Source organism: Cynoglossus semilaevis, chromosome 16 (assembly GCF_000523025.1).
Source record: "Cynoglossus semilaevis isolate Cse_v1.0 chromosome 16, Cse_v1.0, whole genome shotgun sequence".
NCBI classification, from domain to species: domain Eukaryota; kingdom Metazoa; phylum Chordata; class Actinopteri; order Pleuronectiformes; family Cynoglossidae; genus Cynoglossus; species Cynoglossus semilaevis.
Genome location: NC_024322.1, coordinates 16,561,055 through 16,574,153, shown reverse-complemented (window position 1 = coordinate 16,574,153; position 13,099 = coordinate 16,561,055). Strand labels below are relative to the sequence as shown.

Here is a 13,099-nt window from a genome sequence, read left to right as displayed (position 1 = left end):
CTGCCTGCTGGGAGTCTGGATGTGATTATTGCTGTACCTTGTGGAAAATGATTTAAGTGGCTGATGTTGAAGAACATTCTTTCCCGTTAGTGCTGAATCACTCACATTTTACTTTTAGATATTTGGTCATGAATGAAAAGTTAAAGTTAATATTTCTTTTGGAGTGTTTACAGAAAGACATTCATGCAACATTTTAACAGTTTAATGAAAACTATTTGGTTTTATTTTTATACTCTGTGTTTGGACTTGTAGACAGTTCATGTATGGAAAATTGGTATGTGTTATGATACGATATGTATCACGATACACGGGTAATAATACAATATATTTTGATGCTGTAGGCATATTGATATATTGAGTTTTGCATTAATAATTTAAATGTGGGAAATCTCGCCATGAATATTTGACTGTTAATCTCAAAAGAGGGGGTGAAAAAGCTTCTGTCCCCTAGGGTATTGTTTCCCAAAAACTGGGTCACGACCCTCAGGTGGGTCGTTTTGCATCATTTGCATCGTTTCCCAGAAGTTTACGAATAATGTCTGTTAACGTGGGTCACGAAGGTTTGTGACTTTTAAAATATGGATCCCCCAGAAAAAGAGTTTGGGAAATATCGGTATTGGTTGATATCGCAATCAGGTATAAATCGGTAAAAAGTTATTATCGGACATTTGTAAAAAAAAAAAATTACAGTGAATTTATACAGTAAAATACTGATACAGTACCTTAAAACAAAATATCACAACATTTCATTGTATCAATATTTGTTTACAATGAAAACACATCAAAAAGTAGAACAAATATTTTGTAACATCATCGTATCACATAAGCTTCATGATCCATGTGTACTCAGTACTTGTGGTGTATTCCTCCACTGGTATATCTTATCTGATTGTACTCGGTGTGTTGTGCAGTACTTACCTGCTGCACCGACTGCAGTAGTAAACAGTGAAACGACACTGAGGAAGTTCACAGCTCTGTGTGAAGAGGCCGTGTGTGTTTGTGTCGTGGGGTTGGCACTTTTTCCAAGGTGGTGCTGTTGGACCACCAAACAGGAAGCTATTAAAACAGGCTGACACTGGCTGTCAGTCAGAGTGAGTGACGTAACAGCCAGGTGGGTCGTAGCATGACATCACAGTTCACCACAAACAAACAAACAAACAAACAAACAAACAAACAAACGCAGCGGTAGCCGCGCTGTCTCGGCCCAGAACAAAATGTTATTGTCCAGAGTGAAGGCATTTTAATCAAAAAAAGATTTTTCAAACTCACTCTCCATAAAGGTACCGAGCCAACCGCCTCCCAGTTTTTCATGAGGTACTTCCTGTTCTGCAGCGTCGTCTGCTGCTGGTGAAAAGTAAACATTTCTGGTGTCCTTGTCCATCTGACCACAGTCTTTTAAGCAGCACTATGTTGGACCTGTAAGTACCCCCCCACCCACCATCACCACCACCCCCACCCCTCCAACTGCAGCGATCCTATGTTTTGGCAGTCTGTGGAATGTCACAGCCTCCACCCTGAAGCTTGTTCCATTTAAATTTTCTGCAGCTCTTTCAAGAGCCTGAGGTCCGAGAGTTCCTTGAGTTAAAAAAAAAAATGTTTTAAAACTCTATTTTTTTTCTCCTGAGTGTCACAATGACACACTGTTCACTATTATTTTACAATGGAAATATGGAATGTGGTCGATGTAACCGGTGTCAAGGAGTGTCACAAGATGATGATGATGATGATGATGAACTCGGTGACGATGAAGCGCTCTACTAAGTGGTTAGCTTTGTGTTTTTAAAAGATTCTTCTTTCAACCTTGGTTTTTTTCGATGGCAATTCAGGGAAATAACAGCGCAGCACTCCAGCTGTCTGGACGTGATCATCGAGAGGCCAGTGAGATGCCTCACATCAGGGACAGATACTTGAGAGCACCTCAAGGACCTCCACCCACCAGGGTGTATAAAACAAACGTTTTCGCCGTCCATTGTCCACTGGTCATAAAAAGACAGAAACTGATGGGTTTCTTTACTTTTTTAAAATGTTCTCTTCATACTCCAACTTTTTAGTGTTCTCTTTTATAGTTTGAAATGATGGTTCTTCTGTACTGAGTTCTTCTCTTCTGTGTGTTTGGAGGGGGTCCTCCATGTTCTCCAGTTTAGTCCTATTAGACAGTGGTTTTTAGAATGTTTATCTGTTTAAGCCGCTGACCTTCAGACATTAATTTGAAGCTGAGTCGTCTGTAACGGTGTGATATTCTAACATCATATCAGGTTAGTTTTACAGCACCTGTAGCTTCCATTTAACATTTGACCACCGGGGGTGATACAGTGATACATTGCATTGACTTCACCTTCATCGGTCTTTAGTAGAAAAACAATAGTAAAGCAGTAAAAACCACATTATTATCAGTTTGACCAGAGAAGACTCTGACTCTGATGTGTGTGAGGTATATTTGTTCAGGAGCCTGTTGGAACAGCTTTATAATTATAAAAAAAAAAAGTTCACTCCGTCTGCACTCTGTTGAACCCTCTGGTGCCAGGCTCTTTGTAACTCCCGTCTCTCTGCTGCTTTTCCAGGTGCAATATTGGCAGAACCTCCAGAGAGTCATTGGAGACGCACATTTTTCCACTATGAACCGCGCCTTCAACAGGAAAAAAGGTAGGCAAAAAAATGACACCGTTGATCCACCGTACAGACATCAGCTCCGGCGCTTTTCCTCAGAGGTCTAGATGAGAAACACTTTATGTCAGTTCAGCTCTTCTCTGTTGTTCTTTTTAGAAGGTATTTCTAACCTGGTGGTGTTAAAGAAAAAAAAAAGAGATAAAGACATTTCATTTTATTTCTTTTGTCTTTCCTTGTCTTTTTATTTCTTTCTTCACTGGCAATTCAATTACAGAAAATGATGGTAAATATTTGTTTCTTTTTAAATGAGCACTAGACGTGTCATACCTTTATATTTGTGGTTGTACAAACTAGGGTGTAAATATTGATACACTGAAATATCGCACTGTTTTGTTTCACCAATTCCCAGTCCAATATTCCTGGTGTTGGTTCATTTTCTTTTTTCCAAATGTAGATCCCTCTGTTCCAGTGTTAGGAACTGATGTTCAGATGGAACAACAGCAGAGTCTGAGACTAGGATCACACTGGGACTACAGCTACACCGTCTAAAAACTCAGTATATGGTCATGCCTATAGTATCATAGTATATCGCAATATATCGTGTCACCGTCCCTGTAAGGTGATGCGTATCGTATTGCCAGATTCTTGCTGATACACAGGCCTAGTATAAATAGAGCTGCTGTGGAAAAAAGGTTGTAAATGTACAGTAAACTGTTTCTCCCAATTAGAAACGTAATGAAAAGTACGAAAGTAATTTTTATTTAGATCATCTGTGAGGAGGAGTGCTGTATTTGAGCTGGATGTTTTTGGTTTTTTGTTTTTTTTCTTGTTGCTGCCGTCTGGCTGATAGAAGTTAAGGCTTCGTCTGTGGTAACAGCTCAACTCCACTGATTTATTTCCCTCTTTATCTCAGCGTCTGCCTGTGTTTTTGGACTTGATCACGTCTTGCAGGTAATGCCAGCTCGGATCTTGATCATTTTTATCTCCCATCTTTATGGCTCTGAGCTTTTGAACGTGACTTGCACTCAGTAGTCGTCCTCTGTTTGTGGACATTGCATTGTTTTAGCAAGGCAGCAGCAGACAAACACAAGTCCGACCGAAAACCCCTCAAAGCCCTGATGTTGACCTCTGTTCTACCATGTGGACTTCTTTACTGGTACTTGGTAATGCGCCAAACCACATAACACATGGTCAACCCTGACTGGATTTTTATAATTGTTGGTCAAGTGTGCTGTAGTACTTTTTATATTAAAATTAGGGATGTTTGATAATATAATATAGATAATATATAAAGTCACTAGATGGCAGCATTGCAGCTCATTTAATTAACATCGGCATGTCAGACATCGGCAACAAGTTAATATCCAACATCCCAAGTTAAAATATATAACATCACAGGAAACAACCTTTTACTATGTACAAAAATTGAGAGATTAATTAATAATGCTCCACATTTAGAAAGTATTTTTCATGTATAACTGCATACTTTGTTTTTATACTTTATTCCATTCATAACTTGCTACCTGATGTATACAAGTTCTTCCCCCGTGACATGCAGTAACCCTGTCCTACCGGGGCCTAATGTAAGAGTAGCTTAGCTTCTCATTCCATGGAAGTCGTCTCCTGTGTGATGGAGAACTGTGCAGACCCAGCAGGTCTGTAGTTTGTCATTGATTGAACACTGCAGTGAATTAGTCTGCTGCCTGCCCACTGCCCTGGGCCTCTCCAAAAATGTGCACTTGGCTCTGTGAGAGGTGAGAGCTAAGTGAAAGTAGAGGGCACTCAACGAGCTGCGAGAAAAAATTATTACTGTTGTCGTTATTAATTATGAATTACATACGTATTCATTCAGAGTTGAGATATATATATGTACATATGTATATGTATATATATGTGTATATGTGTATATATGTATATGTTTATATATGTATATATATGTATATGTGTATATATATATATATTAGGGATGTCCAATATTGCAATACGATATGTATCACAATACAGGTGCAACAATACGATGTATTGCGATATATTGGGATACTTTAAGCACGACGAGTGTCTGGAAGTTTTATTAAAAACATTCACCTTTAGTCAAATGTATTTAACTGATAATATGGAGAATGTCATGTTAACACCTCAGTTAGTAAAGTGATATATTTGAAGTCACAGATTGACCAATCCTGGAGATCATCTGTTTTCTACCCACACCACACGGTCACTGCAGTGATTGAAAACTTGCAGCATGCAGTACAGCAGTTCTTCCCAGAGTGGGCAGCAGTTATAAATTGCCAGGTGTTTTTAAAGCTCGGTGTTTTGACAGCGCTGTCACTGAGGCAGGTGTTTGTCAGAGCCGTGGCCAGAGTCCAATATGCATGAAGGACTTGTGACCTTTCTGGTCAAAGCACGTCCCAAATGGTTCTTCAGGATACTCGCCGTTGGTCGATTATGTCTCCAGAAAAACCAAAAAAAAACAAGTCTCCGTGACATTGATGCAGTGGCTGTTCACAGGACACATCCCTTGGAGACTGTAGCACATTTAAATCTGACACCTTAGCTGACAAGTCAACTTCATGAGGTGACCTTCAGTCAGCGTGCCTCCCCACAGCTCCATGTTCAGACATCTTTATTGGCAGCCTGCTCAACAACACAGTATCACTCCGCTCCGCTTTTTTTCGTGCAGCGCTCACGTTGTAGCTGTTTTGTGCGGCCGACTGCTGGTGAAGGAGATAACGGCCCCGGTTCATCTCCCCTCCTTTAATCAAATGAACGTGTGCTGACAACTTGAAAAACACCTTGTCAGATCACTTCCTGGGAATTTACACTTCTTCCAGCCTTTTTAGCTCTGCGTGAAAGGAGGAAATACTCCGTCCTCGTATCGCCGTTCCCTCAGGCTCCCCACGGGGGGAAAATGATTGTGCTCTGCAAAAAGAAACTGAACAATCTCATGGTACAGGTGTTAAAAAAACACAAGACAAAGGATTTTCACAGAGAATTAGATCTAGAAGCTGTGACAGCGATCGGTGCTGACTGTGTTCACACAGAAGACGATACCATGTCATTAAAGTGATGTGACGTGTTGGACTCATCACCCTAACCCTATCGTTCCAGATAAGTCCTGGATGCACACCCCGGATGCACTGGCCAAGCACTACATCCCCTACAATGTCAAGGTAGGAGTCACTGAGGATTGGACGATGATGCTCCAAACTGTTGAGTGATTTGACCTTGCTGTTTGTTTAATGAGCCCTGTCAGACTGACTCTGTTTTTAATGTTTAATGACGCGGCTCTTCTACAGGAAACTACGGCCTTGTTTCTTTATTAAGGACAAGAACTGACGCTGGGGTTTATTTTCTGTCAGCGTAAGTTGAGTTAAAAAAAAAAGTGAATATGAATGGATAATATTAGGAATGTCCGATGTCCGAGCTCATTTAACTAATCTCATACTCATAGTAAGAATCGTTATATTATATAATCGTTGTATATTAAAGTGAAAGTCACTAGATGGCAGCGTTACAGCTCATTTAACTAATCTCATTCTCATACAGTGGTTTGCACAGATAAATAAATAAATATTACCAGGCCTATGTCGGTATCGGTTGATATCGGAATCGGAAATTAAGTGTTTGGACAATATCGGCATATCGGATATCTGCAAATTGATATCCGACATCCCTAGATAGTATGGGTTTTCTTTCAATAAACAGTCAGTTTAGAGTGACCAGTTTCTTCACAAACCATTCCTCTTGTACAATAAATATGATAATATGCCAACCAACCCCTGTGGGGGGCGCCCCCCACTTTGGGAACCACTAAGTTAACCTAAACCTACATGTTTCTGCTCTGAGACGTAGCTGAAATATTGAAGACAAACTTTAAAAATTCATCAGGCGGGCAAGATTAACCCCTCCCTGCCTTCCCCCCCGGCGGGGTGGCTATGGCACAACTTTGTGTGTTTACATCTAAAAAAAAAAGGTATATTTGAAATACATGGACATGTATGTGGGTGTTGACCTCGTTGCATCAACAACATTTGGCAACAGTTGTCAATGAGGCAGACAGTGCCGGTGGGTTTCACTTCTGGTTTCTCACAGTTTAGACGATTTCCAAATTTCCCTGGAGGACATCGGTAGATTTCAGTGCTTTAACAAACGTTCGTTAACAAGATGATTAAAACCCCAGCTCTCCTCAGTGGTCCACCACCTCCTGGTTTAATTAACCAAAGCCTCGTCACTGGAAGTTTCCACAGATTCTGCTGTGCAGTCCAGATAATCCCTGACTGTCTGAGTTGTTGGCTGTAGTCCAGCAGGGGGCAATGTTGTTTTGGTTTGAAGGGGGCCCCCAGGTCACTGTTTATGAATTGTTTGTTACTGTAGCCTGCACCTGCCCAGTGGAAAAAAACATCTTCATTAACAGAGGTCAAACAGCTCCATCTGTTGGCGAAGAGAAGAACTGTGGTGATGGTGGTTAAACCAACTCTCTGGTTTCATTAAGACGTGAAACTTCCACTTGTTTCTTCCCTGGGTTTGTTCCGTCTCCTGACTGATGTGAAAACTCTCTTCTCTTCTGCTCCAGTTCCTGGGAAACACAGAGGTGGAATCACCCAAAGGCACTGAGGTGGTGAAGGATGCAGTCAGAAAGTTGAAGGTAAAATGGTCCAACACTAACCAGCTGTTGTTAAAGTATCTAAAATTATAAAGTTTCTAAAGTCTTGGCTATGATGGTTTATAAAAAGTCTCTGTATTTTGTACGATACGATGATTTTGTTTAGTTCCAGAGACACATCAAAAAGTCCGAGGGCCAGAAGACCCCAAAGGTGGAACTGCAGATCTCCATTTACGGCGTGAAGATCCTGGACCCCAAGTCTAAAGTGAGGGGAACTGGATGTAACGATTCACTCGACTCACGATACGAAATGATTCATGATCGTCGTCTTTGTCGTCGTTGTTGTTGTTTGTCGTTGTTGTTGTTGTTCTCCTCCAGGATGTGCAGCATAACTGTCAGCTCCACAGGATATCGTTTTGTGCCGACGACAAAACCGACAAGAGGATCTTCACCTTCATCTGCAAAGACTCCGAGTCCAACAAACACCTGTGCTACGTGTTCGACAGTGAAAAGTGTGTAAGTGCCGTTTTTGAGTCAAGTCAGACGTTAATGATTCTGGAACGGACGAGGTGTGTGTGTGTGTGGGGGGGTCTGTGTGTGTGTGTGTGTGTGTGGTTGACCAGACTTCATGAGTGTCCTGGTTCTGCCGCAGGCCGAGGAAATAACTCTGACCATCGGCCAGGCCTTCGACTTGGCCTATAAGAAGTTTCTGGAGTCCGGAGGCAAAGACGTGGAGACGAGGAAACAGATTGGGAATCTTCAGAAAAGAGCAAGTATCTGAGCACACTGACCAATCAGAGCAGGGCAACGTTCCTCAATACAACCCAAAAGATTCCATATTAAGTGGAACAAAAAGACAGAAAGTCGTATTCGAAGGTGTGTGTGTGTGTGTTTTGGATCTGACCTCCTCAGTCTGCCGTGTCTGCAGATTCAAGAACTGGAGTCGGAAAACTCTGAGCTGAAGAAACAGCTCCGGGATCTGGAGGATCAGCTGATGATTCCTCACGTTCCAGCGGTGAGGACGATTCTCTGTTCACTCTGACTGGGTTTCCACAGTGAACTCTACCAGTGCCACCAGTTCACGACCTCGTCATCACCTGTGGCCACGCCCACACACCTTCAAATTCATATTGAAATTGAATTCAGATTATTTTATTCTTGCCTTCACTGCATTACAAGGGTCAGTCAAAAAGTTCTCAGACAGATTTGTACATGCGAGGCGTCAGTTCTCTAACAGCTTTGAATGAAGCCTCAAAACTGAAGCATCAGAGCAAACGTCACATTTTTACCCAAACAGATATTTATTTGTCGTAGAACTTTCTGACTAACCTCGGCGTATCATCTTCAGTTTCACCCGACCGACCACGATCACAAACCAGGTGAACAAATGTTAGCTTTGTTTTGCGTCTGCGTGTGTCATTGAGTGCTGAAGGACTAAGTCGGGGGTCTCGGCCCACTGTGGTGCAAAAGCAATTACACAGCTGATTGGTCTGATGAGGGCGCCGAAAACATTTCCCCTCTCAGTGCCTCAAATGCCAGCTTTTTAGAGAGCCTTCAGGGACCGCAGGTACACACACTGAATAACACGGTCTCTCCTCCTCCTCCTCCTGTGTGTGCCAACCTCTCTCTCTCTCCCTCTCTCTCTCTCTCTCCCCCCCAGCGTCTGCACATTAACACGGCCGACGAAGCGTTCTCGCTGCAGAGGCCTTCGTCTCTCTACTGCTGTTACAGCATCAAGTCGCTGTCCTGTCTGGAAATCTCATCTGTCACGCTCACTCCTATGAGCTCGCCAGATTCCAACCTGTCCACTGGATTACTAACTCCTCCGCCTGCCAAACCCGCTGTCCTTCCTGTTAAGCCCGTGGAGGGGTGCAGCATCCCCCGGCCTCGTGTAAACACTCTCTGCTTTTCCTTTTTTTCCCCCTCCAACAATCTACTTGCTCTGCTCACTTCTTACTTCCTTCTGCCTGCGCTCTGTGGTTTCTGTGCTTCCTTTCTGTCCAAATCTTCAGTCTTGGTCCAACGTGTCACCGATCACAGCCCGTTCTAACCCTTTCCTTTACTGTGACTCTGAACGCAGGCTGGAAGCGTTTCCACCAAACCACAATCCACGGACATCTTCGACATGGTCCCCTTCTCCCCGGTGCCACCGCTGATGCCCACGGCAGCCAGTAACGGCTGCCCCCCCCCCCCCCCCCCCCACCCCACCCACCACGTTACCACCAGACATAAGTGAGTAACGTAATAATAAAACGGACTTTTTAAAATACGTTTATTCCTGATTTTCTCGTAAATCTGAGCAGCGCGGCTCAGAGAATGATCACGGACAAACCTGTGGTCTGTGGTTCTAGGTAAGGACTTGTTTGGTGCGGAGCCTTTCGATCCGTTCACCTGCGGGGCTGCTGACTTTCCTCCAGACATTCAGTCCAAGCTGGACGAGATGCAGGTAAACGTTTGAACAGAGACTGGATTTTAAAGCGGTTCTCAACAAAGGGTCCCTGGAGCCAGGAGGAGCCAGCTAGTTAGCATCTAGCTTTGTATGTTAGCGGTGTTTTAGCACCATTCTGTCACGTAGCGTTTTGTTTTAAGAGTCAGTGTTTACCCATGCTAGGCTAACCCAAGCTAACAAGGCTAACCAACCTCAGCTCTGTTTCTTCTTTGGACTTCACTGTGAAATCTTAATCCTGGGAGTTGAAATACTGCCACCTTCTGAGTCTTTTTCACAGTGCTAAATATTAAATCTTGAGGATGCTGTCAACGGAGCGGAACATTGATTTTTAAATATTATTATTTATGATGTTTTCCACAGGAAAAGCCCTGCCCATAGTTCATTCTTCATCTTCCTCCTCTTCCTCTCAGCTTCTGTAGTTAAACCTAATTAATCTTTCCTTCTCTTTGTTCTGCCTGCAGCGTCAGAGATGGTTTGTACTCTGTGTGTGTGTGTTGTTGTTCACCTGACTGTTGTTGTTTTTTTTAAATTTTTAACTGCACGTTGTGGACTTTTGTTCTGTTCGTTCTCACAGCATGTGTGACTGTAATTAATCAGAACTTTTGTGAATAAGCTCGGTTCTGTCAGCCGTGCATGGCCTGGCATGATGCATCAGCACTTTTGTGAAGAACATGTAGCACTAGTGGTACTTGGCCTCCCTCTAGTGGGAGTACTGATTGTTAAAAAGTTCTGAAACATTTTGAAAAAAATAAAAAATAAAATAGAAACCCTGGTAAAAGCTGTAGGAGATGATGCAAAAATGTCTCAGAACTTTTTGACTGTATTTTCTGGACCATATGTCAGCACCAACCAGACATTTATTTCAGTAGGATTAAACAAAAAAAGTTATTATGGAAAGACTGTAACAGCGTTTGGCTGTCGGGTCTAAACAGTGCCCTCTTGTGGCCATAGATGGTATGGCGCATATTTTTTGATATTGTACTGTGTTGGTGTGAACGTCCACTGAACGTCACAGTTGTCCATTGACCTTGTCTTTCAGGAGGGGTTCAAAATGGGACTAACACTAGAGGGCGCCGTCTTCTCCCTGGACCTGCTGGACGGTCGCTGCTGATGCCAAAAATGCTTTTCGTCATGTGTTTTTATCTGGTTTTAATCAAAGAAAGTGCCGGAATCCACTGAACTGTCGAGTCAAGAAAACTTTCACGGTTTTCGTCCTCGTGTTTATATGCATTTAATTTTTTTTTTTTTTTTCCAAATATCTCAAATGGGGGAAAAAAACAAAACACAGATCCACAATAGAAATGAACTATTTTTGTATAAAAAAATATATAAAACAAATAATGAATTAATACATACAGGGAGTAGTTTTGAGAACCTTTGCTTACACAGGTGAGGTGTAAATAGTGGGAAAAGGTGGAATGGTACAGTCAGAGAGAGATTTTTATATAGAACGTATTTTGTGTGTGTCTGTGTGTGTGTGCGTGTGTGTGTGTGATCGTTTCAAAGTCAGTATTCTTCTCTACACATTCCTGTTTTTACGATGGACAAACCTTCACCTCGGTCCCTCCCCCACACATCGTAGCTTGTTTTACTCCGGCCGAGCTCATTTTCTAGATGAATTAATCCACTAGAATATTTTGTAAATTGTATATTGCTTACTAACATTTTTTTATCTGTTGTTTCTGATGGTGAACTATCGTACCTTGGTTTGGTTCTTTTTACAGATTTCCGATGGATTTGCGTTTTAGTCAGGGATGTCCGATATTAACTTTTTGCCAATATCCGAATCTGCCGTTACTTAATTTCCGACATATCAACCGATACCGATATATGCAGCCGTTTGCCCCCAAACCTGAGCTAAACGTCATAGGACTCTACGTATGTACGATTTTAGCAAATTTGATTTTCATTATTAGAGAAACAAATACGATATTACTTAATTTTGCTAATATGGGGTACGTATGTACGATTTTAGCAAATTTTTTAGAGAAAAAAAACCCCGATATTACTTAATTTTGCTAATATGGGGCATCCCTAGTTTTAGTCTTTAACATCATTTGTTGATGTCCGCGTTGGTGCGGCCGGAAGCACTTTCGTCAGCACACTTTGTTCATACGTGCAGCACCATCGTGACTAGTTTGACTTTTTTTCGCAATTGCTGTTACACCTGGTATAGAAAATCTTGACATCAATAAAATATTGCTACATCATTATGTCACTCATGTTTTCTTTTTATTCTCATTTTTTTAACGTCATTCATTCACTTTTTACCTTTTAATATTTTATTTTACAGGGTCGCAGGAAGCTGGAGCTGATCGCCAAGTTCACCAGATGAGGGCGTTGTTGCACCCTGGACAGGTCTCCACGACACAATGTCATAGTCAATAATTTGCACCAGTAGCACAGTCATCATCATGTGTCACTGATTGGTTGTATCGCAGGAACTTCTACTCTGGTCTATGAACACAATGTGGTCCTCGCCCCCCACTTTGGAAGCCACCGAAATATGGAACTTTTGTAGTTCAACTTCTTGTAGACATACAGTGACTATTTCTCTGTTTCTGTTCCCCAGTCTAACAGACCATATCAGTAGAAAATGATGACATCACAGACATGTGACCGTGTCATATTTAACTGCAGATCAAAGGCAGATGGCGCCACTTCAAAGGGTCGGTTACTTCCACCTTGGCAGAGGTCCAGAAGTCAAGTAAGTGGTTTTCACCTCCTGCAGAACGCTGCAGATGTTTCTATAGTTGAGAGTGAGAGTCATGAGGAAGAGGAAGACACAGGAGGAGGAAGAGGAGGAGGAGGAAGAGGAGGAGAAGTCCACGGAAGGCGCAGATGAGGACGACGAAGCAAAGGACGGCGTGGAAGACAGCGCAGAAGAGTCGGTGGAGGACGGAGCCGTCCAAGAGTCCACGGAAGAGGGACCTGTGGATGAACCGCTAGACTCCGAAACACTCGCCAAGAACCGCAGGGTCCGCGAGAAGGACATCCACATGTTTACGGTTTTAACCGTCCACCGCGTTTTGAGTAAGACGGGGACGCTGTCCTGCCTGAACGAGGTGGTGACGGCGGCCCACATCAAACGTCTGGTGGAGCTGACGCTGGACAAGTTCACCCTGCCAGAGGAGCTCACGCCCCAGATGGACAAGCACAGGCTGGCGGCCAGGGGCGTGACCAGAGAACTGAAAAAGACTTTTGTGGGGAAGGTGCGCTGCATGCTGCTGCTCCCTGACCCCAGCGTGGAGCACGTGATCGCCGCCTCTATCCAGAAGCACACCACGAAGGTGCTGATGGAACGACAAAAAACGTTTTGTATGCGCCTCTGTGGCTGCTTCGTCTCCTGAGTTCTGTCGAACTGTGGGGAGAAGAAGAGGAGGGAAATGTCGTCCGGGACTCGGGGACGCAGCGGTGTGGACCAGGACATGACCAGGCGC

At 43.0% G+C, this 13,099-nt stretch overlaps 2 protein-coding genes across 2 annotated transcripts in view; both read left to right on the top strand.

Moving 5' to 3' along the window:
* LOC103392416 (PTB domain-containing engulfment adapter protein 1-like) overlaps positions 1 to 10,938 on the top strand; it is a 52,661-nt gene extending 41,723 nt beyond the window's left edge. Inside the window, 11 exon segments of the mRNA XM_025063903.1 lie at positions 2,562 to 2,643; positions 5,716 to 5,777; positions 7,181 to 7,252; positions 7,377 to 7,475; positions 7,589 to 7,726; positions 7,863 to 7,979; positions 8,139 to 8,225; positions 9,291 to 9,413; positions 9,415 to 9,442; positions 9,562 to 9,656; positions 10,699 to 10,938. Coding sequence (XP_024919671.1) covers positions 2,562 to 2,643; positions 5,716 to 5,777; positions 7,181 to 7,252; positions 7,377 to 7,475; positions 7,589 to 7,726; positions 7,863 to 7,979; positions 8,139 to 8,225; positions 9,291 to 9,413; positions 9,415 to 9,442; positions 9,562 to 9,656; positions 10,699 to 10,770 — 975 coding nt within the window. The 3' untranslated portion in view covers positions 10,771 to 10,938.
* A 675-nt stretch (positions 10,939 to 11,613) lies between these two features.
* On the top strand, positions 11,614 to 13,064 carry LOC112488305 (ribosome quality control complex subunit 2-like). Its single transcript, XM_025063907.1, has 2 exons — positions 11,614 to 12,017; positions 12,232 to 13,064. The coding sequence occupies exon 2, from the start codon at positions 12,428 to 12,430 to the stop codon at positions 13,007 to 13,009; it is 582 nt and encodes a 193-aa protein (XP_024919675.1). The 5' UTR covers positions 11,614 to 12,017; positions 12,232 to 12,427; the 3' UTR covers positions 13,010 to 13,064.
* The last annotated feature ends 35 nt before the right edge of the window (positions 13,065 to 13,099 follow it).

What these genes read in the sequence shown, in the direction of transcription:
- LOC112488305 (XM_025063907.1), top strand. Translation starts at nt 12,428, where the DNA reads ATGAGGAAGAGGAAGACACAGGAGGAGGAAGAGGAGGAGGAGGAAGAG.